The sequence below is a fragment of the Talpa europaea genome, assembly GCF_964194135.1.
Source record: "Talpa europaea genome assembly, chromosome: 14".
NCBI lineage: Eukaryota > Metazoa > Chordata > Mammalia > Eulipotyphla > Talpidae > Talpa > Talpa europaea.
The window spans coordinates 24,991,645-25,019,454 of NC_140082.1; the positions used below are offsets into that span (position 1 = coordinate 24,991,645).

The following is a 27,810-nucleotide window of genomic DNA, read 5'->3' on the forward strand; positions in this document are numbered from 1 at the left end:
GTCTGGCTATGTGGCCATCCAAGCAGAGGAAGCCAGCCTAGAGAGGCTGGACAGACGCAGAAATATCAAGAATGTCTCATTGGAATCCCTGTACCTGAGGTTTACCACATTGTTCTTCTTAGGCTTTGGGAGGCTTCCACCAAATTTCTCCTTCAAGTTGAATTTTTCCCACTTACTGACAATGGTCTGAGTTTATCAGATTAGATGATATTATAATTGTGTTATTGTGGGTGTAGGTTACAAGAACTAGCTGTCTATACACACTATACATTCAAGAATTCCAGTTACCCTGCAGTATATAATTTTTTTTAAAGATTGATTTATGCATACAAGAACTGGGGTACAGGTCAGAGGTGTGGGGGGCTGAGAGGATTCACCAGAGACAGAGTGGAGAGCAGAACAGGTGGATCTACTGAAATACACTGCTGAGGGGAGTAGTGGGTGAGACAGGATCCTTCTGCTGTGCCATGTGGGTCACTTCCCTGGCTGGGGATCGAACTAGTGCTACAGAGGTTGTGGATAGCTTCATAGTTCTGTGTCTTAACCCCTTGTGCCACCAGGGAAGCCCATCTGCAATGTATCATTAAAATAAACAAAGGACAGTGAAGTTGGTGCTTAATTGACAACCAAAGAAGTGTTGGGGCTCAGTTCAAATCCAAGTCTGTCTGACTCTCAAGTGTCTGCAACCAATCAGCACCACAGGTAGCTTCTATCTAGGAGAAGTTGCATGTGCCAAGCTCAGCAGGTGGCAGGATGGGACAAGTCCTCCAACCATGGGAGTGTCCTCAGGCCAAATGGGAGAAAGAACCAGCAAATAGTAAAGCAAAGTCATGTCTGCAATTAACACTTCCCCACAAATTGCAATTGTTCAAGAGGAAGAAGTCCCTTTTCCTCCAGGATCAAAAAACGTAAATCAGTGCATGACTCAACTTGATGTCCACAGCTCTCCTTTCAAATTGGTCAAAACAGGGGACTCCGTGGTGGCGCAAGGAGTTAAGCATCAGCCCTATGAAGCAATCTGCAGCTACTGCTGCGTGAGTGCCATTCCCAGCCAGGGAGGGGACACACATGGCACAGCAGACCTCTCCTGTCTCACCTACTGTTCCCCTCTGCAGTGTATTTAAGTCAATCCACCTATTCTGTTCCCCACGCTATCTCTGGTGAATCCTCTCATTCCCCCCACTTCTGGCTTGCGCCCCACTTCTTGTATGCATAAATAAATCTTGAAAAAAACTAATTGGTCAAAACACAGACTTACAAATGAAACAATCAGAAAACAAAATGTACAACTGACATTGGAATAGCAGGTATACACAATGCCTGCAGGGACTCAGAAAGGTCAGACATTTGAGGCTTCCCAGGGTACTTTCTAGTAATAAGATTTATATCAGTATAATATCCAGTATTTCAATCTTTGCTCTATAGGATTGAATCATTGACTTAAATCAATGATTTAACTATTTCAAAATTCCATCAAGTTAAGAGAACTAACGAACTCATTTGTCTTCTTTACTGGAATTTAAATATACTTAACTACGAATTTCAAATGTATTTATAATTACAAGCTAGAAAACACTAGTTGAAGTTAACCAATAAATGAGATATCAAAAATTTGTACTCTTCTAGAGTGCACAATATACATTCTCACATTTATACATGAAGAAAGCCGTGCATAAGCAATTCTAGACACAGAAGAGGGTATTTTGAGCCTGGATGTTTACTAAGAAAAAGTTACATAGGTTCACTGAATTTCAACTATTTTTCTCATTTTGTTTCATCCAAATACAGGTGGTAGAAAGACTAAATGGTTTTAAGCTAGTGACTTTTTACTACTACCTTGTCAAGTTAAATATTAGATTCCTAAGTGAACAAGAAATAAACTAAACAAACACAAAAAGGAGAAAATTGTGTTTCTGATTTACAGGAAAGCATATGACAAAGCCATTTACATAGACAAACAATGATAAATGACCTAACAAGCTCAGTTACAAGCTGAAAGATCACCGTAAATGGATGCACATTTATATTCTACATTCTGCATGTCTTACTAATTTTGCATTTTGTTGTTTTGGTCTAAGCAATGCATTACAAAGTTAAAATAGATAACTTAAGAAAACACAAATTAAGTAACTACCTATGGCACATCCATAAATAACATTAAATTATGAGAACTTGGTCTAAACTATATCATTTTTCATCTCTTACTTTTTCCCCCACCCACTCTTTGCCCCAGTTCCACTCTCTTACACACACACACACACACACACACACACACACTCAGAAATCATGGAACAATGTTCCAATTGCTAAGAAAAACAAAGTATAATCTATCATGAAAGATATCCTACAGATAAGAATTCGGTGGTTTTAACATTTGCTCTCATTTTAATTTCAAAGTTATATAAGCTTGATGTTTTCATTTTTTTTTAACTTCAAGCTTGTCAGGAATGTCTTGCTGGGTAGCATGTTACAGATAACAATGAGTCCTTTTACAGTCCTAACAATTTTATAAAATAACTGTTCCTAATAACTCTAACTCACCTTGAAGGCAATATTGAGAGAAATAAATACCTCTTTTATTAAAGCTTACCATTTCTTAGTGACAAGATAGTTCCAAAGTTGTTGCCTTGATTTCTTAAGTACAACTAAAGGTTAAAAAATTCATAGTTTACAAACATTAATTGAATATTTACAATGTATAAAGCAATGTTTTAATCATTATAAGAGTTCACCTTCAAAAGAGTCATTTAAAAAATAATCACAGCAAAGAAAAATAACCCTGTGTTTTCAATTTATTATTTTAATTCCTGATCTCCCTATTCGTAAAAGAACAATGAAATCATTGCTTCCCTTTCCTTCAGGATGTATGTTGGCTTGAAATAAAAAAAAATGTTGAAAACAAAACAAATTATTTTAAATACACTCTTCCTAATGCTAATTCTTTATCAAATTGTTTATCATGTTCAACCATTTTGTAGCCCAGATTTAACTGGTAAAATAAATGGAACTTATTCATTTTCCTGCTGCTGCTCAAGAGGAAATTCCCTTTCCAACAAACTCTATTCCATTTGAGAGATTTCATGGATTTAACAACTTTGGGTTACATAAAAAGTGATATCATCTAAGTTTTAATTAAATGTTTATTAGATGTCACAGCAGATCTTCTAACATGAGATAGAATAAAGTATTCTTCAAGTCAAGATGCATAAATTGGGGAAAGCAGGGGTCATCTTCTAGAGACAGCTTAACATAATTTGTTTATAACATAGTCACATTCTCAAACTATCCAATTATCTACTGGCTACTATCCCCATCCCTATCAGGAGACTCAAATTTCCTCCTCCAGCAAAACCCTCTCTTACCCCTCTACAAACCTCTGGCTACTTCCTCTTTGTCATTTCTCTCAGTCTATGCTTTTTAATGACTGTACTTTCATCTATATCACTACTTTCTCCTTTCAGCTTCATCATGTCTTCTATTAAGATCTGATACCAGTTGGCACCATTCCTCAACCTAAACCACTCTAACTAAATCCCAGATGACACCTCCTTGCCTCTCCTCCTGCCATCTGCCTCTCTAATTACTCATCTTTGTTTTCACTCCTGGGGTCCTTCCCAGTCCAGGTCTCCAGGACTCTGACCTGGACTTCTGCTCAGTCTATTCTTGGCTGGCTTCCACCACTATAGATACATTGATGACTCCACATCTTGATCTCATTCAAGAGGTTCACTTGGTATCTCTACTTGGATGTCTCATAAACATTTCGATTCTCAACAAGTCTAAAGATGAGCTTATTTTTTCCATTGTCTAAAGCATCTGGGGGAAATTGGTCATTATCATAGACATTCTTCCCTTATTTGCAACTTCATCACTTTTCATCCTTATTAATCTAGTAGTTTCTTCCTAAATCTGATCGATCTCCAGGTGTGCACTTTCCTAATTGTTTTCCATGCCAACACTCAAGGATTTTCTAAACGACCCATCTGAGTTTATCACTCAGTTGACAAAAATCTGTGACTGGCCAGCTATCACTTTCAGGGGAGAACATCTGTCTATGGTAAAAGAGACCATTATTAGTCTTGTGAGTCCCTCCCCACCAGGCAGTCAGTTTCCTAAAGAGTACCTTGTTTCCTGCCTCCAGGCTGTTCTATTTGTAATGTATTTCTACCTTCTACACCCTACTAATTCTCACTCACACTTCAAAAGTGAGAATGAAACACCCTCAGTAGGACATATTCCCAGCTCCCTCTAGTCTAGTGCTATGTCCTCTTTTTATGAATGCCACAGCATGTTCTGCCTCCCTCTGCCCACCCCCACACTATAATCTCTTAGAATTATCTGTTTACTTTCCTATTTTGTTAATACTGCCCTGTAATCTGTGCCTGGCAAAGTCTATATATATAGTTTAATCTCTTTAAAGCACCATGCTTGACACATAAAATGCATCCAGTAAGTGGTTATCGATTGAATAAATAATTATGTGAAGTAAATTTCACCATCAACACCAACTTAATGGCACAATAATTTCAATTTTATTCAACCATCTCTGTCTTTTTGAAATGATAAATATTAAGCTAGTTCCAGTTTACAGGCTAATCAAATTGGCAAATTAGGATATATTGAAAAATTATATTCACTTCTGATAAAATTAGCAAACAATGTATCGACAGGTGTGTATTAAATGGTGCCCCAGGCACTATACACTCACTGTACAGAGAATATGTATATGTTGGCTGATACTCAGAACCCACCCAACTCTCTCTTTAGCTGTTCTCTCTAAGTCCCCTACAGGTTTTCCTGTTCCTCCACCTCTGTAATCCCAGCACTTTCACAAACACACACACAGACATACACACTCCAGCTGGCAAGTACGTGCCCACACACATACTTACTGACTTCTTGCTATTCTTGGTCAAACCAGGACCCTGCCTTTTCCTGTCTGTTTAGACACTGTTTGAACACTATCATTCTCTCTTTACCACACCTGTTCTTCTAAAGTTTTCAAATAGGAAGCACATGGGTAACCACAGTTCCTTCTTTGATGTTTACATTTTCCTAGATATACTAACATAGAACATGACTCCTTAAGTGAAAAACCACTGCTACATTAGAAGTCAGTAGTGTAGGAAGAAGAATTGCTCCATTCCTCTCAGCTGTAAGCATAAGCACAGCCACTTCTCCTACCCAGGGCCATGGGGTTGGCTTTGACAAAATGACTGTAGAAATATGTTAAACGTGAATGCTCAGAAATTTATGGATTTTTTAAAAGATCATATTCATTTCTTATTTTGACATACCTTCTCTTTCATTGAAATACTCCTAGACTAGCTATCTTCCTCTTGTGTGTGTGTGTGTGTTTGTGTGTGTGTCTTACCTTTTCAGATAAAGTCACTAAAAGACAGGAAGTATTTTGATTTCTTTATAAATAGAATATCATTATCAAAAAAAGCTAACTTGTCATCTAAGGGAGTTGTGTAATCCCATCAGGTAGTTTAGCTCTAGAAGCAAGTATATAAATAAGGTCAAAGTATTACTTTCTTGCCCCAAAGTAAATGACACGGCAGAATTTCATTTCGCATCCTCAGTCAAGGCCAATAAAGATGTTTCTGGGAACTTCATCTCATTTTACACAAACATGAATTTGTTAAAAATAAACTCTGTGACTGTTCATTTAAAGCATACTTTATTGGAATAATGTGCTTCAAATTCAAATCCTACCATAGGCTATCACTGAGTGGGAGGGAAGATTCTGGGTGAAAAAGAAGAGCAATGCTTTGCATTCCTAGTCACCAAGTTAAAGTCTTGTCAAAGGAGTCTATGCGCACGCCATTTAATGGTCATATGGCCATCAAAAATGCTAAGTCGCCTTCATTTTCCCTGAACCTTTAACTGCACCACTGTGTATGATTACTACTAGACCAAAGATGATATAGTTTTATTTATGGCATTAATTAATACTTAAGATTTTCTAATGCAGCCTACTCAAACCACTCCGTGCTTTTCTCTGCCCTGTTTACTTTTGTTTACAACCTTCCTTCAACTTGCTATTTCCACACTTTCTTATATTTTGATAGTAACCCAACCAAACCTTCAGATAACAGAAATTTTTCACTGCAGTGATTATTATTGGACAGATAATATTATTCCCATACAGATGAAGAGAGGGAGGTCTGAAGGGCTAATACTTTTGCCCAAGATCACCTCCCTAATAAATGCCCAGCCCAGCTAGGTGAAACAGATTGAGAACTAAGTCTGTTCAGTATTAGAAGCACCCTTCAAAAGCTCTCTCCCTTAGCGAGATTTCCATCCACTTCGACCCCTCCAGGCCCTCCCATGGCTTGGCTACCCACAATAAACATTGTTTTTTCCCCTGCTTTACACTCATACTTGTATAGTTCTTCTACTGGACCCATCCTATGTCCATGCTCTTGTCCCCTAGTAGGACACATTCGTTAAGTATAGAAACCATGTCTAATTTTTATCTTGAACTGTGAGTTATGAAATTATATTGATGTAATAGAAACATCTTCCATCTGAAACTATCCCATCGATAGAAAAGCTGAACATGAAAATTAGGTAAACTGAACTTTATAAAAGACTTTCAAGTTACATCATGAAAATGCCGTATATTTTAAGTACTCATCATATACAAGCATCACAGTTGGCAATTCCCTGTTCAATTGAAGGAATATGAGATAGAATGGCTAGGTTCACAATTAACCTGCAAGAATCTATTTTGTTTTTCAATAAAGATATCTATTTATTCTCCATCCATTTAAAAAAATCACTACTTATTGAGTAAATAAATAAATGGAAGAATGAGCTGATGTGCTTATTAGAAATAAAATAGACCTGTGAGCCTTTATTCAATAAGTATTAAAATTGACCTACTGTGTGCTGGGTGCTATGTTTGAAATGTAGTTTTTCTATTTTTGTTTTATTTTTAAAGTTTTAATTGTCTGGAAAACCCTAATTTAAATACATTAAATAAAATGAATAAACACTGGCGATGGATCAGCTATTATCAGCTTCATGTTTTGTTTTGTTTTTGTTCTCTCTTCTGGGTATAGAGTAATGGATGAAAAGCTAGGATGGGTCACCCATTAAAGAGTTAAGGCATTCTCCTTTCTACTGCATTAAAATTTATCTACACACATGGAGGAAAGAGCTTCTCAACAAAAAAAAAGGAATATACCAAATTAAATACAAAGACAGGGCTAGAAAAACAAGACTCATGTAAGAGAATTTAATATGCAAAATGACAAGGGGGACAAAAAGTTACTTAATAAAACCAACAGGGAAGAATCTATTACAGTCACAACTTTTGATGTTAATGATGTTAATGATGGCTAAGATTTGAATTATTTTAATGGTCATTGAAATGAGACTCTACCAAATTAACTTTTGCAGAAAGTTTATTTAACAAATATTTAAGATGTTTAAAAGGTTGCCCAATGATTCCTATCAGGAAATCTTTTAAATATCTACTCTCAGGTACCACTTACAGTATACAACTTCAGCTTTGCACTATCTGTAGCATTGTTTATGCAAATGCTATGCTTCTATCTCTAATTTCTATTTTGTTTACTGTTAAACCATATATCCTCTGTATGGAATTCTCTCCAGAGTCACAAACTAACCAATTATTTTATTTTTACATAAAAAATTGACAATCCAATTTGTTGGGTTATAAATCATTGAAATACCCCTTTGTTCTTCCTCGCTTATAAATGGTCTGATTATTCCCAAACCCTCAAATGTAAATGAATTCTCAGTTCTTCACAAATGCATTTGCAAATTCTCTTAGTCTGAAGTCACTCAATCTCCCTTATGTATATTCATTCACTGCTATTTAAATCAGAGATATGATGTTAAAGAAATTATCATTTAGAAATGTTGCCCAAAGAAATATAAAGAAATAAGGTATAAACAAAGCTATTAGCCTGAGTGATAAATCTGAACAAATATAGTACTATCACACAAGTAGAGCTCTAAAAAGACTCTTTCAATAGATTTTCAGAGTGCTTCCTAATCTTAGAGCTAAGGAGGCAGTGGTGATCACATATGGTCTCTAACCTTGAGTAGATTACAGTTAAGTGCAGACTGATTACTTACACTACAATTGGAAGCAACTGGATGAGGAGGTAAAGACTGGACTTTGGCAAGGCACTCATCTCAGACTTGAAGTTGGTAGAGAAACATTAAAAATGATACATTGTGCCAAAAATCATTCAACTGAGCACTGATGAATAGTCAAAAAGAGGAGAAAAGGCTGCTCCAATAAAGAGGGCCGGGCATGTGCAGTCTCAGCAGGGAGAGAGCATGTGGGAAACTTGAAAGAGCAAAAGGTAGGAAGTCATGAATTTGCATGTAGAGAGGTAAACCAGTACCAGATGATTGAAGACTTTGACCTTTAGAGTGAGAGCCGTAGGAAGAAGACATGAAGGTATTTTCAACAGAAGATAACAGCCAGATTCGAATTTTAGAAAGATATTTCTGGTCATGAAGTTAAAAATGAATTCCAACAGGACCATTTTGGAAGCAAAGTGGGAAGTTGTTGACCTAATCTATCAATAGGTTAGAAAGGATGGTGACCTGTGGAGCCAGGATAAGGGAAGCAGGGATAGAGAAAAACAGTCTGAAGTCAAAACGTCATTGCTTATTGTCTGTCTGTCTGTTTGTTTGTTTGTTTGTTTTAAATCACTTTCGTACTGGCTGCGCCTATATTACAAATCACTATTCTAAAAACAGCTTGACGAAACTGAGATTGCACAAATTTGGCTTCCTGCATAAAGCTATTTTGCAATGTCCAGACAATGAGGCTATCATCTGCAAAATGACTTTGAATCATGCTTGTTTTTAAAAATATCTGAAATGAACAACAGATGTTAAAAAGATAAGGAGGGCTAAATAACAAAGAAATAAAACAAGCTGCCTGGCTTGTTCATTTGCTCCTGATTAAAAAACATCCAGATCAGTATGTATGAGTTCAGAGCAATAGTCAGTTATAAACTCTGTTGCCATACAGGTGAAATTAGGATTTCAAACAAAGAAATTATAAACCCCTAATTTATAAACATTTGTAGTTTATGGAAGTAATGTGTTGCTAACTCTCTTCTAATGTAAATCTCCCATGGAATCGACATGGATTAGCTGAAATGGAAACATTAGAGAGACTCCCAAAGCCAAGGGATTTTACCACTCATTAGAACTATTTTTTTATGAAGCACCAAACCTAAAATCATGCTTAAACTGTTACACTCATCCATAGCTAAGTCAGTAAAGGGACACTACAAAAATGTCACCATTTCCACATATTATTTGCCAGGTGCTTGCCCCTCATTTGTGGTAAAAATTAAGAATTAAAATTCTTTACCTTAGCTGAGTTGTTTATTTTACTTGACCTATGATGTCCTCCTGTATTTCCTTAGAAACAATCAGATGTATGGCTAGTTTCATGGTGATCAGGAAGCAGCACTGGCCCGCCATCTAAGGACATCATTTCAACCAAAAAATTCCACTGCCAAATAGCTACTATTAGCAATTTATTATAAGGTACTGGGGTACTTGTTCTGGTCCCCAACTTATTTAGAAATGGGGATCTTTATCAAATGACCCTGAGATTTCACTCTTCAATCATAAATACAACAGAATTTTAGTGAAACCAGGAAAGTTCATTGTACAGTAAAACATAGAAAAGCAAGCGGCCTTCCAGAATAGCCAGGATGTTGGACAGCCCTTAGTTCTTGTTTTTTTAAATTTTTTTGGTAAGTATTTATTTATTTTATTTTTGCAAAGAATAATTGGGTGTAGGCTAGAGGTGAGGGGGTTAGAGGAGTCACCAGAGACAGAGTGGGGAAAGAACAGGTGGATCTACTGAAATACACTGCTGAGGGGAGCAGGGGGCAAGACAGGAGAGGTCTGCTGTGCCATATGGGTCAGCTACCTGGTGTGGGGTTGGTGAGGGATGGGGGGGGCACCAAACTCATCAAGCCACAAAGGTGACAGCACTGAGATTGTTAACCCTAGGCCACCAGGAAGGCCCTGATGCACTTAGTTCTTAATCACTTCAAGAACAAGAAGGACAGGTTTGCCTTGCCATATATAAAGATTTATTATAATGTTAAAGTAATTAAAAAACTGAAATATACAGGGATAATTATCAGGGTTTCCCCTACGCTAACTTTTGAAATATTTCATCTTGTAAAATCTAGCAGGGCTTATCTCAGGAATTATCTTTTGTAACAAAACATTCACAAGTGCAGTAACCCATGAGTTCTCTAAACAGAAGTAGAGTAACTGCATATGAACACAAAGCGACATATGCCAGGATATGCATAGCATGGGTTCAAAACAGCACCAGTTATTCATGGATTGAAGATTGGATAAATCCATTGTGGGAAAATAATTGGAAGATTGGATAAATCAGCTGTGGGAAAATTAGGACTAACACAAATACATGTAATACTTGTGTACAAAACAGCAAGTGATGTGATTTATTACATATCTGCCTCACCCAGAATTGTTTCACAACATATTTATCAGTGTTTTGCAAGTCTGGCTACATTAGGAAATGTCACCACAATGTTGATATAGGAAATATAATTGCACACACTTCATGTCAAATGAAAAGCTTTCATAAATTTCATTGAATTTGAATAAAAGAAATTGCATTTCAAAACTACCTAAAATTTTAAAAATTACAATAACCAAAGGTGTATATTCCTAGGACCTATACAAACACTGAAACTAGTTAGTATCAGATGATATAATTCTTGAAAGAATGTTTATATACAGTACAGTGTAGCTAATTTTAAACATAAAAAATTGTCGACTAGCAAAATAGTTAAATTTTTCTAATCAAATGTCAGGAGAGGATTCCTTTAAATATCAGGAATTCCTATGTCTCATAGGATGCAGTATACCAAAAATTATTTCCATGGACTTTTCATGACTCTTTTACAATGTAGATTCATGAAGGTAACTTGTGTAAAGGTCCTTCTCAATGTATTGAAGAAAATATACAGTAAAACGGGAAGAGGAGGGTCAGTCAAAAGAAGTCTGTGAAACTCTGGCCTTGCTACTTGCTATCCCTTAAGGTCAGTGGGGTTCTTTAGGTAAACAAATGAAAGAAATATACCAATTAAATAATCAGGTTCATTGTGTTAGTAGCTACATTCTAAATTTGTATGTTGGAGAGAAGTAAGCAAACGTGTGTAATAAACTCAGAATGAACCTCATCTAAAATATATACCTACAAGGCTATTTCACATCTCCAAAAGTAATTATCTGTTAATTTCACTTTCTATAATGATAAGTTCTGTCTTATTCCCCTTTTAGGGTTGAGGGAAATAAATCATTTATTGGATGTTCAGCTTATGGTTTCAGTGGGCAGAAAGTTGGGAGTTAGCAGTACAGCATACACACAAAGAATATTACCACTACCCAAAAAAATCATGGCATGTTCAATGTTCTGTATTCTAACTGGGCCAAATAATACATTATCCTAATCTAAATAAAGCAGAGGGCATTTATTAAGCACCACTTAAAGACAATAACCAGCTTTATTTAGTATCTCCTCTTGCTGCATGCTCCAAGGAAGGTGTAGAAAATTGACTTTTAAATATTGTGATTCCTATTCAGTTTGTCGACAGGGCAAATTCCTTATACTTCTCTAGCATCTCAAAGCCTCAGTAAGCTATGCATCTTTCCTATAGGATAAGACCTTGAACAATATGGATTTGAGAGAAAATTTCCAATTAATGAATGAAAGAAAAATAAGTGGGGAAGAGACAAAAACTAAATATAAATAGTGAGATTTCAGAAAAGTATAATTCACTGCCTACAAGAACTTCTCTTAACAAAATCAGAGACCAATGTCTAATAAAATGTCTGAAGCAGAAACAGTGAGGCTAGCCGATTTTAATTTGGAGGAAAAACGAGAGCTAGTAGTGCTGAGATCTGTTTGGTTGGCCTCTTGAGGAAAGGATTAAAAGTCTGGATTTCAAGGAAGGTCATACAGTGTTTGACCCCATGTTCAGATCTGCAATTTTAACAGGCTATACTAATTCCAACAACCCCCAGACAAAAACTCTAATTCTATTTAAATGCCCAAATCTGTACCATCATTCCATACCTCACCATGTTTTAAATTAAAGAGGTTGAAAGTAAATCAAGGAACAACTATGACATGGGTTCAAAGTCTGGTTATAATAACGTAGAGAATATCTTATATTTGATTCTTTCCTCAGATATTATTTCTCTTCATTTGGCCAGACAATATATGACACAATCAAGAGTGAGAGACACTGTCTCAACAAAAGCATTCTTGATGGTTTGTTCTTCTGAAGTAACTTCAGTTCAACAGAATCATTGTCTGGAACATAGTGAGAGCAGACATCCTGTGTGAGCCACAGGGAATAAGAAAGACCTCCTGGGGGATGATGGCTATGAAGAGATCATTAAGTTTTGGTAAAATATACTCAGAATAAAGGGCAAAAGACTGGAATTGGTCAGATTAAGAGAAAGCTGAAAAGTAATTAAGTAAAACGAAACTGTCTATATCAGTCATTACTTTTCATTTGCTTATTTCCCATTTCCAAAACAAATAAAAAGATTTTAAGGGAGAAAAGCTGAACAAAAGAAAAATGAAACTAGGAAAGATAAGAAAAGGACCCAGATAAGCAAGTAGCAGGTGCACAAAATAAAGGTCAGAAGGTTTCTATACTTGTTTGAGATTAGCTATAAATTTTGCTCTGAACTTTTAAGAAAACAGAATTTTAAAGTCTGGTCACTATTCACTATTCATAATGTGCAGAAGATACAAAAAAAAAAAAACAGTTCAGAAGAATAATTACCTCTCTTGTTAAAACACAAAGTCTCCTCCAGCCTCCTCTCCCCTTCCCCCTTCCCATTTAAGGAGCAGAAACTGTGTGATGCATTGCACAATATCTCTAATCACCCCCAAAACAGCTATCATAACAACTTTGTTAGACTCTGCTTTGAAAGTCTCCTTCAGCGTAGGTTAATGGCATGAAGTCTAAGCACAGTTCAGTTCAAAAGCAAATTCACAACTAAAATTATTTAATAGTGTTCACCTGCACTGAAAATAGAGTATCACTACTCTATATATGTACATGTACAGTTTCATGTGTGTACACATATGTATATGCACATATGTTTATACACATACACTGTAATTTAAGGTATTAGATTAAGAACACAAGTGTAAATTCAACAACAGAATGTAGTAGAACGGTGGGATGTACTTTTTGAAAGTTCTATCTATTGATAGGCAGGTGATGCACCAAATAAATTCTGACAATTCTGCGGACCTTGGGATGTTATTCTTTCATTTTGAACTATTATTCTGTAAAGTTAGTCTAAATACTCATTTCTATCATATTTATGGAAAAAGTGATAGAGTGAGAAGCATAAAAAGTTTCCCAAGGTGACATTCAAAATCAAAAGTGCATCTAGCTTGAAATATAATCCCATTCGGTTCAGTCAGTTCAACACCTATTATTACCCACCTATGTGGTAGATGTTGCAGGGGATTTAAAAATGAATGACAATAGGCATGACCTTAAGAACATGTGATGTGATTGAAGAAAATAAAGGATGCAAAAAGGGAAAAAACCTACAATATTACATAGTCAACTAAGTGCCTCAAAAATGGCATAAAATTTTCTAAGTGTTCGAAGATATGTATTTTTGAAGGGTGTCACTTCAGATAAACCTGTAAGGGAAAGAAGACGATAGATGGATAAATGGAGGTGGAACTAGAAGTGCAAGAGCAAAAGGTGGCAAAGAGACAGTAACACCTTGTATTTACTCAAGGAGCATCCAGGCTCCATTTGGTCAGACTGTCAAATATGCAGAGAAGTTAGAAGTGGAAATTGGATGGAGACCACATGGTAGTGGCCTCAGTCTAGAAAGCCACCGTGAAGAGACTGTATTTAATGAGACAGGGAATGAGCTCAAAACTATGGAGCTCATGATCACAGACTTTGATCAAATAATTCATCTTTAAAAATATACTGTTTCTAGGATAGGAGATATCTATTAAGAAGCACAAAACTAAGTGGCAAAGAAACCATATTGTCTAAATCGCTCCAGAAGATTATCTTTTTCTTACAGAGAAGAAAGCTGGAGCAAATTACCATCTTCTATTAATAAGTTATACTCAAGCATTCTCTAAGAGTCTGTTTCTGAAAGATCAAACCTAACAACATGCAAACTGCCTTAAAAACAACTACAAATCTCTATGCAATCACGCATGTACTAAAACCTTAACTGGCATCCATGTTCTAGATCACATTTATGTCTCAGCTCAAATTTACCAAACCTCAGACTTTAACTTGTAACTATCCTTTAAGGGAAAAAGACTTTCATACTTCATATTTGAATATTTTTGGAGGCAATCACAAGTCATTGATTGACAAAAGGCAACTGTCACTTGCCAAATAATCTGACCCATATGTATTTTATAGGAAATATTCACTTAAATTAACCCTGCTATATTTTTTGCTCTAGATACATATAAAGTAAGAAAATGTATACTACTAACAATATTTCTCAACAGGATACGTTCATAACAAAGTCCACAAATTAATAATATTTAAATCTTAGGGTTTTTTTTAATTTTTATAAATTTTATTTTTTTATTCCCCATACAATTGCAGCCCCCTTATTTTGACCCCAATCCCTCCCCTCCCCATACCCCACCCCTCATAGAGTGTCTCTGGTTCATAGTTTTTGTTGATTTTGTAAATCTTGGGTTTTTAACTCTAATGAAAGCAGAAAAAAAGCTACTAAAATAAATGTAAATGACCTGCTAAACTACTTGTTTCTAGAACACAGCAATATTAGACACTTTAAAAAGTGAAATTTCCCTGGAGTCCTAAACTATTCTTATTATCTAAACAATGGTAATATATTTTCTTGTGGATTAAATCTCAGTTAAGAGTAATAATGAGTGGGCCTCCCCTGGTGGCTCAGTGGTTGAGCGCTGGGTTGCGAGGCTGCCCGCAGCCTCTGCATTGGCAGTTGGATCCCCGGCCACTACCCCGGGACCCACAAAAAAAAAATAAAAAAATAAAAAATAAAAGATTAATAATGAGGCCAAAATTTAGCTACATATTTTTACACCTTTTTTCCCTCATTTAAATTTTAAAATTCTTCAAGACATTAATATTCATTGTCCTTAGACAGGGTTAATAAACTGTTTACAATAAGTTTAAGATAACTTTAAATATATAACTATACTGGAAAAATGTGAGATTTGAAACATTTAGGTTAAGTTTATTTTCTCTAAATATTGGTGTTCAGATATACTACTTGGCATGGGCAAATATTTTTTTTGGTATGTGTAGATTATATTTAATCATGAAAATAAATTTATTATGATATAGAACTTTCAGTCATAACAGATTTTAAAGTCAGTGTTGTTAATATTTTGTTATTTTGTTAATTATTTCCAATAATGGTGCAAAAGAGGGTATTTTATTTTTCTGTCTGCTTTATTTCACAAGAATGTACTCAAAGTACAAGACTTTGCATGTAGGAGGTGCTATATCAATTTTGAATAAATGAATATATCATTAGTGTAAATGAAAATGGGAAACATAATAAAGTTGTTTTTATTGTAAATTGCCACCCATTTACAAAATGGTAATTCAAAATATCAACAGTATTGCATATAGGAAGAGTAAATTACTGAGGACCATTGATATGAGAGATTTGGGGGAAGATAAAAATACCAGCAAAAACTATCAGTTTCTCTGCCCTCTGGTGGCAATAAAGTTAACTGCAGTATTTACTAAAGTAATGCAAAATAAAATGTCCCTGTTATGAAATCAGAATTTTTTTTTTACTTATGCCAAATGTCTGTAATAAAAATTCTGATTGCTAAATGCAAAACTTCAAGACTGTAGGATTTTTTTTAATTTTCCCATATTGAACTTTTAGCTAGGCTATTTTACAAAGGGTACCATTTCCCCCCGCCCTCTTTTCATAGCTACAGTTTATATAGCAGGTTAAACATTTAATTCTAAGATTATTTGGAATTCCTAGACTGATATCTAGGAAAGAAGCTACTTCAGTTTGTAATATACCTCCAGAGAAATTCACAAGACTTTTATAACTACTACTTTTTCACTCTATTCTGTAAATATATGAGTTCCTAGAGTAGTTTCCAACAGAAATGTTGGATTAGTTTGAAATTACTGTACATTTAGTTGGACAATTTAGGAATTTATATTCCCCAAAGCAAAGGGTTTTTGTATATCTGGCAATCTTAGGGTGGAATGGATTTCATTCCAAACTTGGACTTAGAATAGTAAATCATGTGTGTGTATGAAAAAAGTTCAGAAAACTCAACATTTTGTTGACATTGCTTTTAGTTTTAAATTTTCTCAAAGTTTTCAAGCTGGGGATGCATTTTGGCACACACTTCTCTAACCTCCTTTGGGATGAAGTAATTGCTTTAAGTATGTATTCATTCCTTGGATATGGCCATAAAAATTATTGCTGTACCTTTTAAAATAAATATTACTTTCCAGAGAGGTAAAAGTATTATTTTTTACTCAATCATATCTACAAGAAATTCACAAGACATTTATAACTGCTACTTTTTCACTCAATTCTGTAAATAGATGAATAAGAGAATAAATGAAAGTATGGTTATTGACAAAACCAACCTATGTACATTTATACAGAAGAATTACATGTGACAAAGATAAATTGACAACCAGTCAATCTGAGTTTAATTCACTTTTAAAACTATTGTGACAATCTTGGTCCCCCACCCCCAAGCACCCACACACCTGCAGTCAGAATTTGTGCTTTCTCTATATGAAAAACCACCACCACGAGCAGACTTGGTGTTTTGCTGTCTTCTGGGTCTCAGCTTGGTAAAATTTCATTGAAAGACTTCCTTCAAGATTCCTCTTACTTAGAAGCCCCAGGTGATGGCCCTAGTCTTCCCACCTGTGACTTACAGGTGCGATATTAACGAACACGTGTGCTTCTGAGGAATCACTTACCACCACCATCAACCCTCACAATTAAAAAACAATCGTGTTATCCTAGCCAGAAAGTTTTGTTTTCTTTTCCCCTCCAAGTGTGCTTTGCTCATTTCACCTCCTCTGGAAGTCTAGCTCATGAATTCCACCAAGGTCTTTTCTCTACCTTAATTTTTGTTTTTCACTTTCTTCCTGAGGGGCAGAAATGGGGAGTGGACACCCGGTTCGCAGTGGGCAGGATCTGGAGAGGCAGCTGGACCTCAGGTTCAAGGGCTCCTCGCTGGGAGGAACTAGAGGCAGCCGGCCCAGGGCAGCGCGGTGGAAGGGGCACTCCTCCCAGGGGTGCGGCTCCTGGCCGCACCTGCACCTGGCGGTTGAACCCGGGGAGCAGGAGGCTCTGGAACCCGGGGAGCAGGAGGCTCTGCCACGGGAAGACGCGGAGGCAGAGTCGTCCAACCATGGTAATGCCATAGCCCTGGGAGGAACCCGCCTGCGTTTAGGCGTCTCAGTGAAACCCGCCTGCCGGAGACAATGGGACCAGGGATTGGTCTCCAGAGGTGTGTCTGCCCCACCTCTGCCAGCAACTCTCCTCCTTCAAGCCCCAGCGCACTTACCCCGCCCCACTTCCAGCACCAGCTGAGCCCTAGACAGCGAGAAGCTAAGGAAGGGATGGCCAGGGGGAGGAAGGCGAGAGGCCACAGCGAATTTTCTCCAGCTGAGGGAAGCCCTGCAATCCCCGGCTGCCACCACGTCCACCACCCAAGGCCCCCATCACGCACCGCCTTTCTATCTGAGCAGCAGGGAAGGAGGAGGAGCCGAGCTGAGAGGAGACAGCCAGGGGATGCTGGCTCCAGGGCTAGGGAGTTAGAGAAACGCTTGCTCTACCACCAGGGCCCTCCCCCACTATTTGGGGGAGACTGTTGTGCTCCCTACTGCTCAGGTGCAACAAGCCCCAAATCCTCACGAATACCTCCATTCTGCACCATCCTTCTCTAGGCAACCGTCCTCCTGACTTGACAAACCCAAGTTTACCCGAAAAGCAATTGCAATAACTTTAACAAGGGCAGAGAGATGAAGTGGGTACGGGTTGGGTATAGGGGTGCCAGAGAGGTCTCCGTCATGCACAAAATCAACAAGCGAAAGTGCATCTTACCATTGATCTGGTTCACAGGCTCCCCGTCAGCAAACTGAAACCGGTCCATTAAAAAGTGGCAAAGTAACACAACTCCAGCCGCGGCCAGGTCGCCCCTCAGGAACCCCGCCATGGCGCGCCGCGACCTCCCTCCCGCTCCCCGCCAGGCCTTCCCCACGCCCGGCGCTGGGGTCTCCAAGTAGCAATGGGGAGCTCCGAGCTGAGCGCTGAGGACCCTCGCGGCAGGACCCGAGGTCTCTGTAAATTTCTCAGGGCTTGCACCCCGAGAGCCGGGAAGAGGAAGCAGGGAGCGCAAGAAGGAGCTCTGTCCTCTCCGGACCTCGGGTCTGTCTTCGCAACTTGCCACAACACTCGCAATCCAGACGCAGCACAACTGCCAGCAGGAAAGGCCACTTGCAGTCGGGGCTCGCAAACTCTGGGTTCCACGCAGGCAGAGCCCACCGAGGGTGACTTCCGAGCCCCTGTGATACGCTCCACCGGGCTCAAAACAGATCTAATTCCAGCGCCAGCGAAGGTGCCGCCTCCAGATCCGAAAGGGCTGTCGCCACGGAGGAACTTTCCTGGGTCTTGGGATGGCCCCCAGCGAGGGCTGGGGTTGCGGGAAGGGGGTTACAGTGGGTTGGCGAAATCCCTCCCACAAGTTTTTCTTCTTTGCTTCGCCCCAAGCAGGGCACACGTCCGTTTTCACAGCCAGAGGGATGGGCAGCCCCAAAGAGCTGCGCCCCGGGAAGGCTCAGGCTGCAGCAATCTGAAGTCCGAAGCCAGAGGGGGAAAAAAAAAAAAAGACGAAGACGAGAGAAACAGGGGTGAAAAAGTCAGGCTGAAACCTATCTGGAAGGGGTTCTTCCCGGCAGAGGAGAAGGTGGCCCCGAGGCCCGCTGCGCCCCAAGGAGTTTGGTGGCGGAGCAGGCACCACCGCGCCGCACTCCCCAAGCTCCTGCTCCACACTTTGGGGAGGAGAGGCAGCTCGCAATTTGCCGATTCTGCCTCTGCACCCTCCTCCCGCCTCCCTCCTCCCTCCCCCTACTCTCCTCCAGGCTTCTCCCACCTTCCTCCCCAAACCGGCAGCCAGCACCGACCTGTCCAATGGCTGCACTTTCCTCTGGGCTGGCAGAGGGCTTGGGGAGAGAAGAAGCCGGGGGTGCAAAGCAAAGGGGAGTGAGAGGGCAACTCCTGCACGGTGCAGCGAGTGGCCGGGAGCGCCCTGGCAGAGGGCGAGCAAGGAGGGGAGAGCCGGGCTGCACCTCCGTGCTGCTGGGGCGCCATCCCTGCACCCAGCTCACGCCCCAAGCAGCCCCGCGGTGGTGCCAGCACCTCCCGGTCCCCGGGCGCCCTAGCGCCCGACTGCGGGGTGATGGTGCCCCAGGCCTTGCGGGCGCTGGCCACTGGAGGTCTTTCTGGGCGCTAAAGGGTTAATTTCAGCTGTCCGCTCCCGGGAGGGTGTGTGTGGCAGTGGTTGGGGTGTGAAGAAAGCAAACCAGAGGCAGCTCGGTTACTGACCCTGAGAAGCCCCTTCCGACCCCAGCCGGGTTAGGCTGGTAGAGGAAGGTGGTGAGCAGGAGCACAGTCCCCCCGCCCCCCCACCAGCCGCAGCCGCTGCTTTGTGAAGTGTCAGCAGGAGCAAAAGGAGACTTTAAAGAAACAGGAGGCCCATTGAATTTCCTATGGGGTTTTAACTGGCTTTAGCTTGCTAGTTTGTTTTTGTTTCCTCAGCTCTGGGATGTGCTCAGTGTTAACCCTTTCCAGCCCTCTCATTTGCTGGCATGTGATTTTGCAATAGTTAACCTCTTTTTAAAAGGATATATACAAAGAAAGGAAGCAAAGCATACTGGTTAAAAGTACAAATTCTAGAACCAGACAGTCTGGTCTGACTTCCAAATTTCCAACTTAGAGAGTTATATGACTATGAGCAATTTAATTTCTTAGTGCCTCAGTTCCCCACCCATCAAATGGGAGACCCTTATAAAAGTGTTGCATTGGATTAAATGAGTCCACAGTCTGAATAGAATGATACCGTGAACAAAGTGCTTGGTTTTATTGAGAGAGAAAAGGGGGAGTGGGCAAATCAAATGGAGAATTTGCTTCGGTGTTTTAAGTTTAAAAGGTCTGGTTAGTCTACTTTTGTTCATTCTGTTCCAGCTCTGAAGAGTCTGGATATCATCCATAAGCACCTTATTTTTGTCACAAAATCCAATGGAAGTGGACCTCCATAATCAAACTACTCTGCTAATTTGATGCCTGAGTTGTAAGAATGGCTGTCTTGTGGATTCTTAGCTGGGGAGAAGGGAACAGGTACTGTAATATATTTTCCCTAACCTAATATACAAATTTTTGTTTATTTCAGGGGGGAAAACTGATGTATGGATACACATGTCATGCATACACAGTTATGCCAAGAACCTTGCTCTCTTTAGCTTTCTCCCAAAGGACTGATTTCTTCCTCTTCACCACACTCAGGGAACAGATTCGCTTAATACTATTCAACCAGAAGTTTTTAAATACCGTGTAAGGTTACATACAAATCTGTGTACCTAGAACACACTTACCTGTTTTACATTAAGTTGGAAAACTGTCTTCTAGTAAAATCTGCCCTTTAACTGATGTTGATTTTTTGGTCTGCATTCCTAGTGAAGTCACAACCTCATGAATCCATGTGGAAAGCATTCTAAAATGTTCTGTACAATTCTAATCCCCATTAAGAATATGATGGGAAACCCAGCAGGAGACATCTCAAGAATGCATTTCTCTTTTAGTCTGGGATATTCCCCTGTACCGTCCACAGTAGAAATATGGTGTTTTCTCTTTCTCTGAGAAGAAAGAATTCTCCAGCACTCCCTGGAATCAATTTCTTTCATTTTTTTCTTTATTACTACATATATGAATTAGCAGTGTTTATTTTTCTTGTAAGCTGCCAGCAATGTTTTGGCCTTTTCATTGAAGTTATATATCTTAAGTGGAAATTTGATACAAGAAATTGAAAGAGAGGGCCTCTCTGGTGGCACAAGGGGTTAAGACACAACCTAGCAAGCTATCCACAGCCACTGCAGCAAGAGTTCTATCCCTGGCCAGGGAGCTACCCACATGGTTCAGCAGACCTCTCCTGACTCGCCTGCTGCTCCCCTCAGCAGTGTATTTCAGTCAATCTGCCTGTTCTGTTCCCCAATCTGTCTCTGGTAAATCCTCTCACCCCCTGCACCTATGGCCTATACCCCAGTTCTTGTATGCATAAATAAATAAACCTTTTTTAAAAAAAGAAATTGAAAGGGAACCAAATAAATGAGTGAGTTTGGAGAGACTTTCTTGTGCTTTGTCTCTCACTGGTACTATTTAGTTGTTTCATTTACATCTCAAGCTCACTCTGAAGAGCAACACACATTGTAAATATTTACCTATAGAAGGTACAGGAAAGCAAAATAAAGCATATATGATGATTTAATGCCTGGAACTTAGGAAGAAAGAACATAAATGTAATAAACGTAGGCCTTGATATCTCACCTTAAATTCCAACCAAAGGTTATTTGTAAAAAAAAATTAAAATTGGGCCTCCCTTGGTGGCGCAGCGGTTGAGTGCTGGGTTCTCCGGCCACCAGTGAGGGTCCCACAAAAAAAATAAATAAAATTTACCTTTATAACAACAGATAAAATGTATGCAGGGCAGACAGTGTGTTCAGAGTGAAGTGGAAAGAGTCGATTGCTCATATAATCCTGGCTAATTAAAAGCAGTATACTTTGGGACCAAAATGATTTGAGTTTACCACACACATTTCACCACAATTGTCTACTTTAATCTCATGGTGACAAATTAAGATTATTTGTGGGAAAAAATTCATCTTCCATTTGATTTGAAAGGTTATAATGAGTGGAAGTTTGTTTCATTTATTGTATATATAGGAATTGAACTGCAGTGGTTTTTTGTTTTCATGCTGTCACTGACTTGAAACTCTCATGGAATAAATAAATCAATCAGGAATCAAGTGTGAGTAGTACTTAAGTTCTCTGTCCATGACAAAGGTCTGAAATTTCTAGAATGCTCTCTATTAAGGTTTTGAGAATGTTCATCAGATTCATACAACCTATAACTTTCATCAGATTCATACAACATTCATCAGATTCATACAACCTATAACTTTCATCAGATTCATACAACATTCATTAGATTCATACAACCTGTAACTTTGGGCAGATATTTAACACTTAAACTAATGTCTGTTCAGTTAATGCTAAAACCTGTTTAAACCATATCAACACCCAACTTCAGAGAAACTGTTACACAGTCTAAGTGCAATAGTAAATATTATAAAGATAATTACAATTTCCCATCTTATCTCACCCCCAACAGGCACATTTCTGTTTCCAAGGATATATTCCCATGTTGAACTTAGATTAAAAAAAAACAGCAAGTAAGCATCATGTTCACTTAGGGAAAAACCAAACTGAGATATAAGTCATGGAGTACTTAGCGATTGTTATATTTTATTCATTATTATTTCAAGAATTAGTTTTGGTCTACTTTAATAGGATTTGTTAAAACCTTCTAAAACTGCTGTCAGATAAAAGGAAGCTATAAGTGGATTGCTTTTATTCAATCCTAAGCTAATATTATGATTCTTGCCTCTAAGTCTATGGTGTTTTCTCTCCCTTTTCATGTAATAGGGCTAATTTTTTTACCTCTAGTACATAATTAGAAGACTCATTTGTTCATCTTGGCTAACTTCTATTCTCACAAACATCGAAGATTTCATTATACTGTTCATAAATATTTCAACTTTTTTGCTCCTGTAGAGTTTTAAGTAAAAATCATATGAAGCATTTTAAATCAAATATGCATTTAAAAAAAATCACCTAATATCTAACATTTTTTAAACAGGAACATTTAATTTGCAAGAATATTTAATGCATTTTATATTCCTATCAATACATTTTCTATTTAAATTAATTTCATCACATTCATAATGAAGTAACAGGTTGCATTAAAATGACATGGGTTTCTACAGTCCTTTTTTTGAATCTGAATAAGCTAATTGATTTTACTAGTAAATGGAAATGTACAAAAATGTGCAACTCAAAATAGTAGAAAAGGAATTATAACAGAGTGGTCTCCAGGAAAAGGGAGAGCCCCAGGTTCACTGCCCCACCCAAGAAAGGGTGGAGCAGGAAGGAAGAGAAGCTGGAGTAGAGACTGGAGGAAGGAAGTAAGGATAGAGAACAAGGAGACCTGGACGAGGCACCTGAAGCAGAGAGACATGTGAAGAAGAATCTAGAAAACTTAAATAAGGGACCAGGAAAAAGAATAACTATAAGAAAGTAAACATCAAAATCAACAAACAACTATGAACCAGAGACACTCTATGGGGGGTGGGTAGGGGAGGGATTGGGGTCAAAATAAGGGGGTTGCAATCGTATGGGGAATATAAAAATAAAATTAAAAAAAAAAAAAAAGCTGCACTTACTCCTTAGTCTTGGACTGGTTGAAACAGATGTGGGTGTGAGACCCATGGGAGGTTAACAATGGCAGCTTTTATCCTGATTTTGATTTTGCTCCTTCTGTCCCAGATCTGCTGGACACCTTCTGCCCCTTTCCTATGGGTGCTCAACTGGAAGTGCCTTAGACTTGTGGCAGACTTTCAGGCCTCAGTGGCCCTGCTTGGGCTAAACCTTTTTGGCTGGGCATTTATCCATGAGGGAATGGTTAACTTTGGGTTCTGTATTTGGAAGCTTTATTCTTCCCCTTTTCTGTATTGCTCACTAATTGTATGAAATTTCCTTCCCATTAACGGTCTCAAAGAAAAGAGTATGTTTTGTAGTGAAGCAGCGGATGGCAGAACCTATTTAGAATGGGCAGGTTTGGGGGAGCTGGGGTGCCCCTCACCCTGCCCTGTAACAGAAATATTAAAGTAGAACTGGATGCTCTTACAAGGGGCTAGTATTTCTTACATTTCTTTGTAAGAAGCAACAATGCATAGTAAACATAGTCCTCATTTCTCAATTATACTCAAAGACATGTCTGACTTCTGCTTTTTTGCAGAAAAAAAGAGGAAAATGGGCAAGTGTTCAGCAAGTACTTGGTGAATAAATGAAACATGTTAATATACGGCATAATGCCTAATATTGAAGCACATGGACAAGTTCTAAAGTTTTTATTGTTGTGGACATTGTTCTCAGCCTTATATCCTATAGGCTTTTTCTGAAGTGGTAAAAATGTCTGGACCATAGGATGTATGTCTCTCAAGTGTCAGCCACCTGCAGAGGCAGCTTCTCCTTCTACAAAACCCCTGGTGGAGGCTGTAACTCCTGGTGCACAGATCACAGGATTTGTGGTGTTGGCTGCTGAGTGTTCTCCAACACATAGGCACTACTGTTAATATTCAATTCTGATGACTTCTACTGAATTTCCTCACCTCAGCTTGCCTTCATCTTTCTTTTCTTACCTTTAATTTTCCTCTTTTCATTTTCATCTTTATTATATAAATTTTTATTGATACATAATTCACAAAGTTTAGAATACCCCATTTTAAAGTACATGGTTTGTTGTTTCACAAAACCTTCCACTAAATCTGGAATATTTTCATCACCCCCGAAGAAACCCCATACTTAACTATTAGTTATCCCCAATCCTGTCTCCTCCCAGTACGGGCAACCAGCAATCATTTTGTCTCTATAGATTTGCCTATTCTGAACATTTCATATAAGTGGAATCACATCACATGTTGCCTTTTATGTCTGATTTCTTTCACTTAGCATAATGCTTTCAAAGTTCATCCATGCTGCAGCCTGTATCAATATTTTATTCTTTTTTATTGACAAATGATACGCCACGTGTATTTTACCACAAGAAAAAAAAAAAAGAAAGACATTGAGTTTACAATCTATAAAATGGTACTCTAAAATGCTTTGGCTCTCCAAATGTTTACATGCTCAAAGTCATTAAGAATACCTCCTGTCCCCCTAGCATTTGTTTTTAATATGGTTTCTATCTGTCAATACTTATACTAAAAATTAGAGAATTTTTTTCATTTAAAAACACTACTTTAGGGCCTCCCCTGGTGGTGCAGGTGGTTGAGAACAGCACTGTGAAGCTGTCCTCAGCCTCTGCATCACTGGTTCGATCCCGGCCGGCCAGAGAGGAACCTACATGGCACAGCAGACCTCTCCTGTCTTGCCCACTGCTCCCTTCAGCAGTGTATTTCCTCAGTCTGCCTGTTCTGTTCCCCTCTCTGTCTCTGGTGAATCCTCTCACCCTCCTGCGCATCTGGCCTCTACCCCGGTTCTTGTATAAATAAATAAATCTTAAAAAATAAATAACACTACTTTATACCTAGAATTAGTCTTTTTAAAATTATTTTTAATTCCCTCCACCAAACCACCTATGCCCATACCCCACCTGCCTCTCTTCCCCCAACCCCTCTACCCTTTCTTCTCTTCCCTCCAGTAACCATTATCAGTTTTTGGTAGTTCAAATTTTTATTTCTTCTATTGTTTATGTGTAATTCCTTTTTAGATATTTATATCCCACAAATTAGTGAAAACATCTGAAATCTCTTTCACCTTTTGACTGATTTCACCCAACATAATCACCTTAAGATCCATCCATTTTGTCCTAAATGTCACCAGTTCATCTTTCTTCACAGCTGTGTAATATTCCATTGACAATGTGCTCCATAGTTTCTCTATCCATTCATCTGTTGAAGGGAACTTGGGGCTGGTCCATAATTTGGCAATTGTGAACAGTTCTGCTATGGACATAGGTACAGACAGATCTTTCCATAATCTTTCCATACTAGATTTTTCATGTTTTTTTTTGGGGGGGGGGTATGTATTGCTGGGTCACATGGAATTTCTATTTTTATTTCCATTTTCCACAAGGGCTGTCCCAGCTTGCATTCCCACCAACAGTGAATGAGAGTCCTTTTTCACCACAACCTCATCAGGATCTGTTAATTTCGTTCATTTTTTATATGGATCATTCACACAGGGATGAGGTGGTATCTTATTGTAGTTTCAATTTGCATTTATCTTATAATACTGAACATTTACTTATACTGAACATTTATTCATAAGTCTATAGGCTACTTGAATGTCTTCTTTAGAGAAGTATATATTGAGGTCCTTTATCCATTTATTAATTGGATCATTTGTTGGAGTATTCTGAACATTTAACAGAGACAGAATTTATCATAAAGAAATTTCATTCATGCAAATGTTCACAAAAATGATTCATTAAAATGATCAATTTTACTAAATAACAACTATTTTAATGCTAATTGATGCTGACCTCAGCCCATTCCTGTGTACTTCTCCATACCCTTTCTCGTTAGATTTCACTGTGTCCCTGAAGCAACTATAAGCTCCTAATGGACTCCTGATGTTTCAAGTTCTCTAACCTCCTTTTTAAATATTGTGGTAAAACATTACAACATAAAAGCTTCCATCTTAGATATTTTTAAGTGTGCAAATCTGTGGCATTAAGTATATTCATACTGTTCTGTAGCCAAAACCATTAAGCATACACAAGAAATTTTCCATCATTGTAACCTGGAACTTTTCATCTATTAAAAAAGTAATCCCCCATTTGTCCTTTCCACCAGCCCCCGGTGAACACTGTTCTACCTTCAGCCTTTCTGAATTTGATGATTCTATTCTAGGTACCTCATATAAATAAAAACCTACAATATTTGTCCTGTTGCACCTGGCTTACTTTACTCAGCACAATGTCTTCAAAGTTCATCTATTGATCTGTTGTAGCATGTATCAGAATTTCACTCCTTTTTAAGGTTGCATAATGATATTAATTTTTGATAATACAATAATATTCTAGTGTATGTATATACCATATTTTATTTATCCATTCATACATTAATAGACATTTGTTTCAAGAAGGATACACAGGGCACAGGCCACATGGATGATTAAAATCAACATATGCAAGAGGTAGGATTGCTCATGCACTGTGATACAAAAGCTTGAGGAGTCAAGAAAGGGTGTGGTGAAACCCTTTAAGTTGTATACTCAGTTAACTGAAACTAGATGGCTCCAGCAAATTTCTACACACCCACAGTAAGAGAACTAATGTCAAGTCATTTCTGGGATTCTCAACTCTGTCCCTATAATGGTCAGAATGAAAAGATAAACCCCAAATTTTGAAAAAGACCACATTTACTTAATATGCTTTCCTCAGCAGATCAGAACTAATATTTCCAAAGTTAAAGACAATATTTCTGTTTTTTGTTCTATTAGTATCAGATAAATTCTGGATAGCTTTCAGATAGAGCTAGAGGACATGATGAGATGAAGTAGCATATGACTCCTTTCACCATATTTTAAAACTAGGTACATCTAGCCACCATCTTCAAGAGAGGAAGATGCAAAACTCTGGTCAGAAGTCATTGTACACAAATGTAAAAGTCTGTTATTTTTAGCTTTTAATGTAGAACAAATATTCCCATAGCAAATATATTGTGATAAATGTTAAGAAATATGTTCATACCATAGTACAATATGTTGCCAGGACCATCTAAAATAGCTTTTTGGTTCATTATACCACTAAAATTGTACTTGTTTTAGAAAAAAAATGATTATCAAAAGAAAAACATATAATGATCAGAATTAGATATTGAATGCATACCTAAAACTTAA

The 27,810-nt window shown here is 38.3% G+C and overlaps 1 protein-coding gene across 3 annotated transcripts in view; it reads right to left on the reverse strand.

Moving 5' to 3' along the window:
• PLXDC2 (plexin domain containing 2) overlaps nucleotides 1-18,289 on the reverse strand; it is a gene marked incomplete at both ends in the record, with an annotated part of 380,548 nt that extends 362,259 nt beyond the window's left edge. For all 3 annotated transcript variants that reach the window (XM_084254370.1, XM_084254369.1, XM_084254368.1), the window contains one exon: nucleotides 18,178-18,289. In XM_084254370.1, the coding sequence (XP_084110496.1) occupies nucleotides 18,178-18,289 (112 nt within the window). The remainder of the gene's footprint in view (nucleotides 1-18,177) is intronic.
• Nucleotides 18,290-27,810: the final 9,521 nt, after the last annotated feature.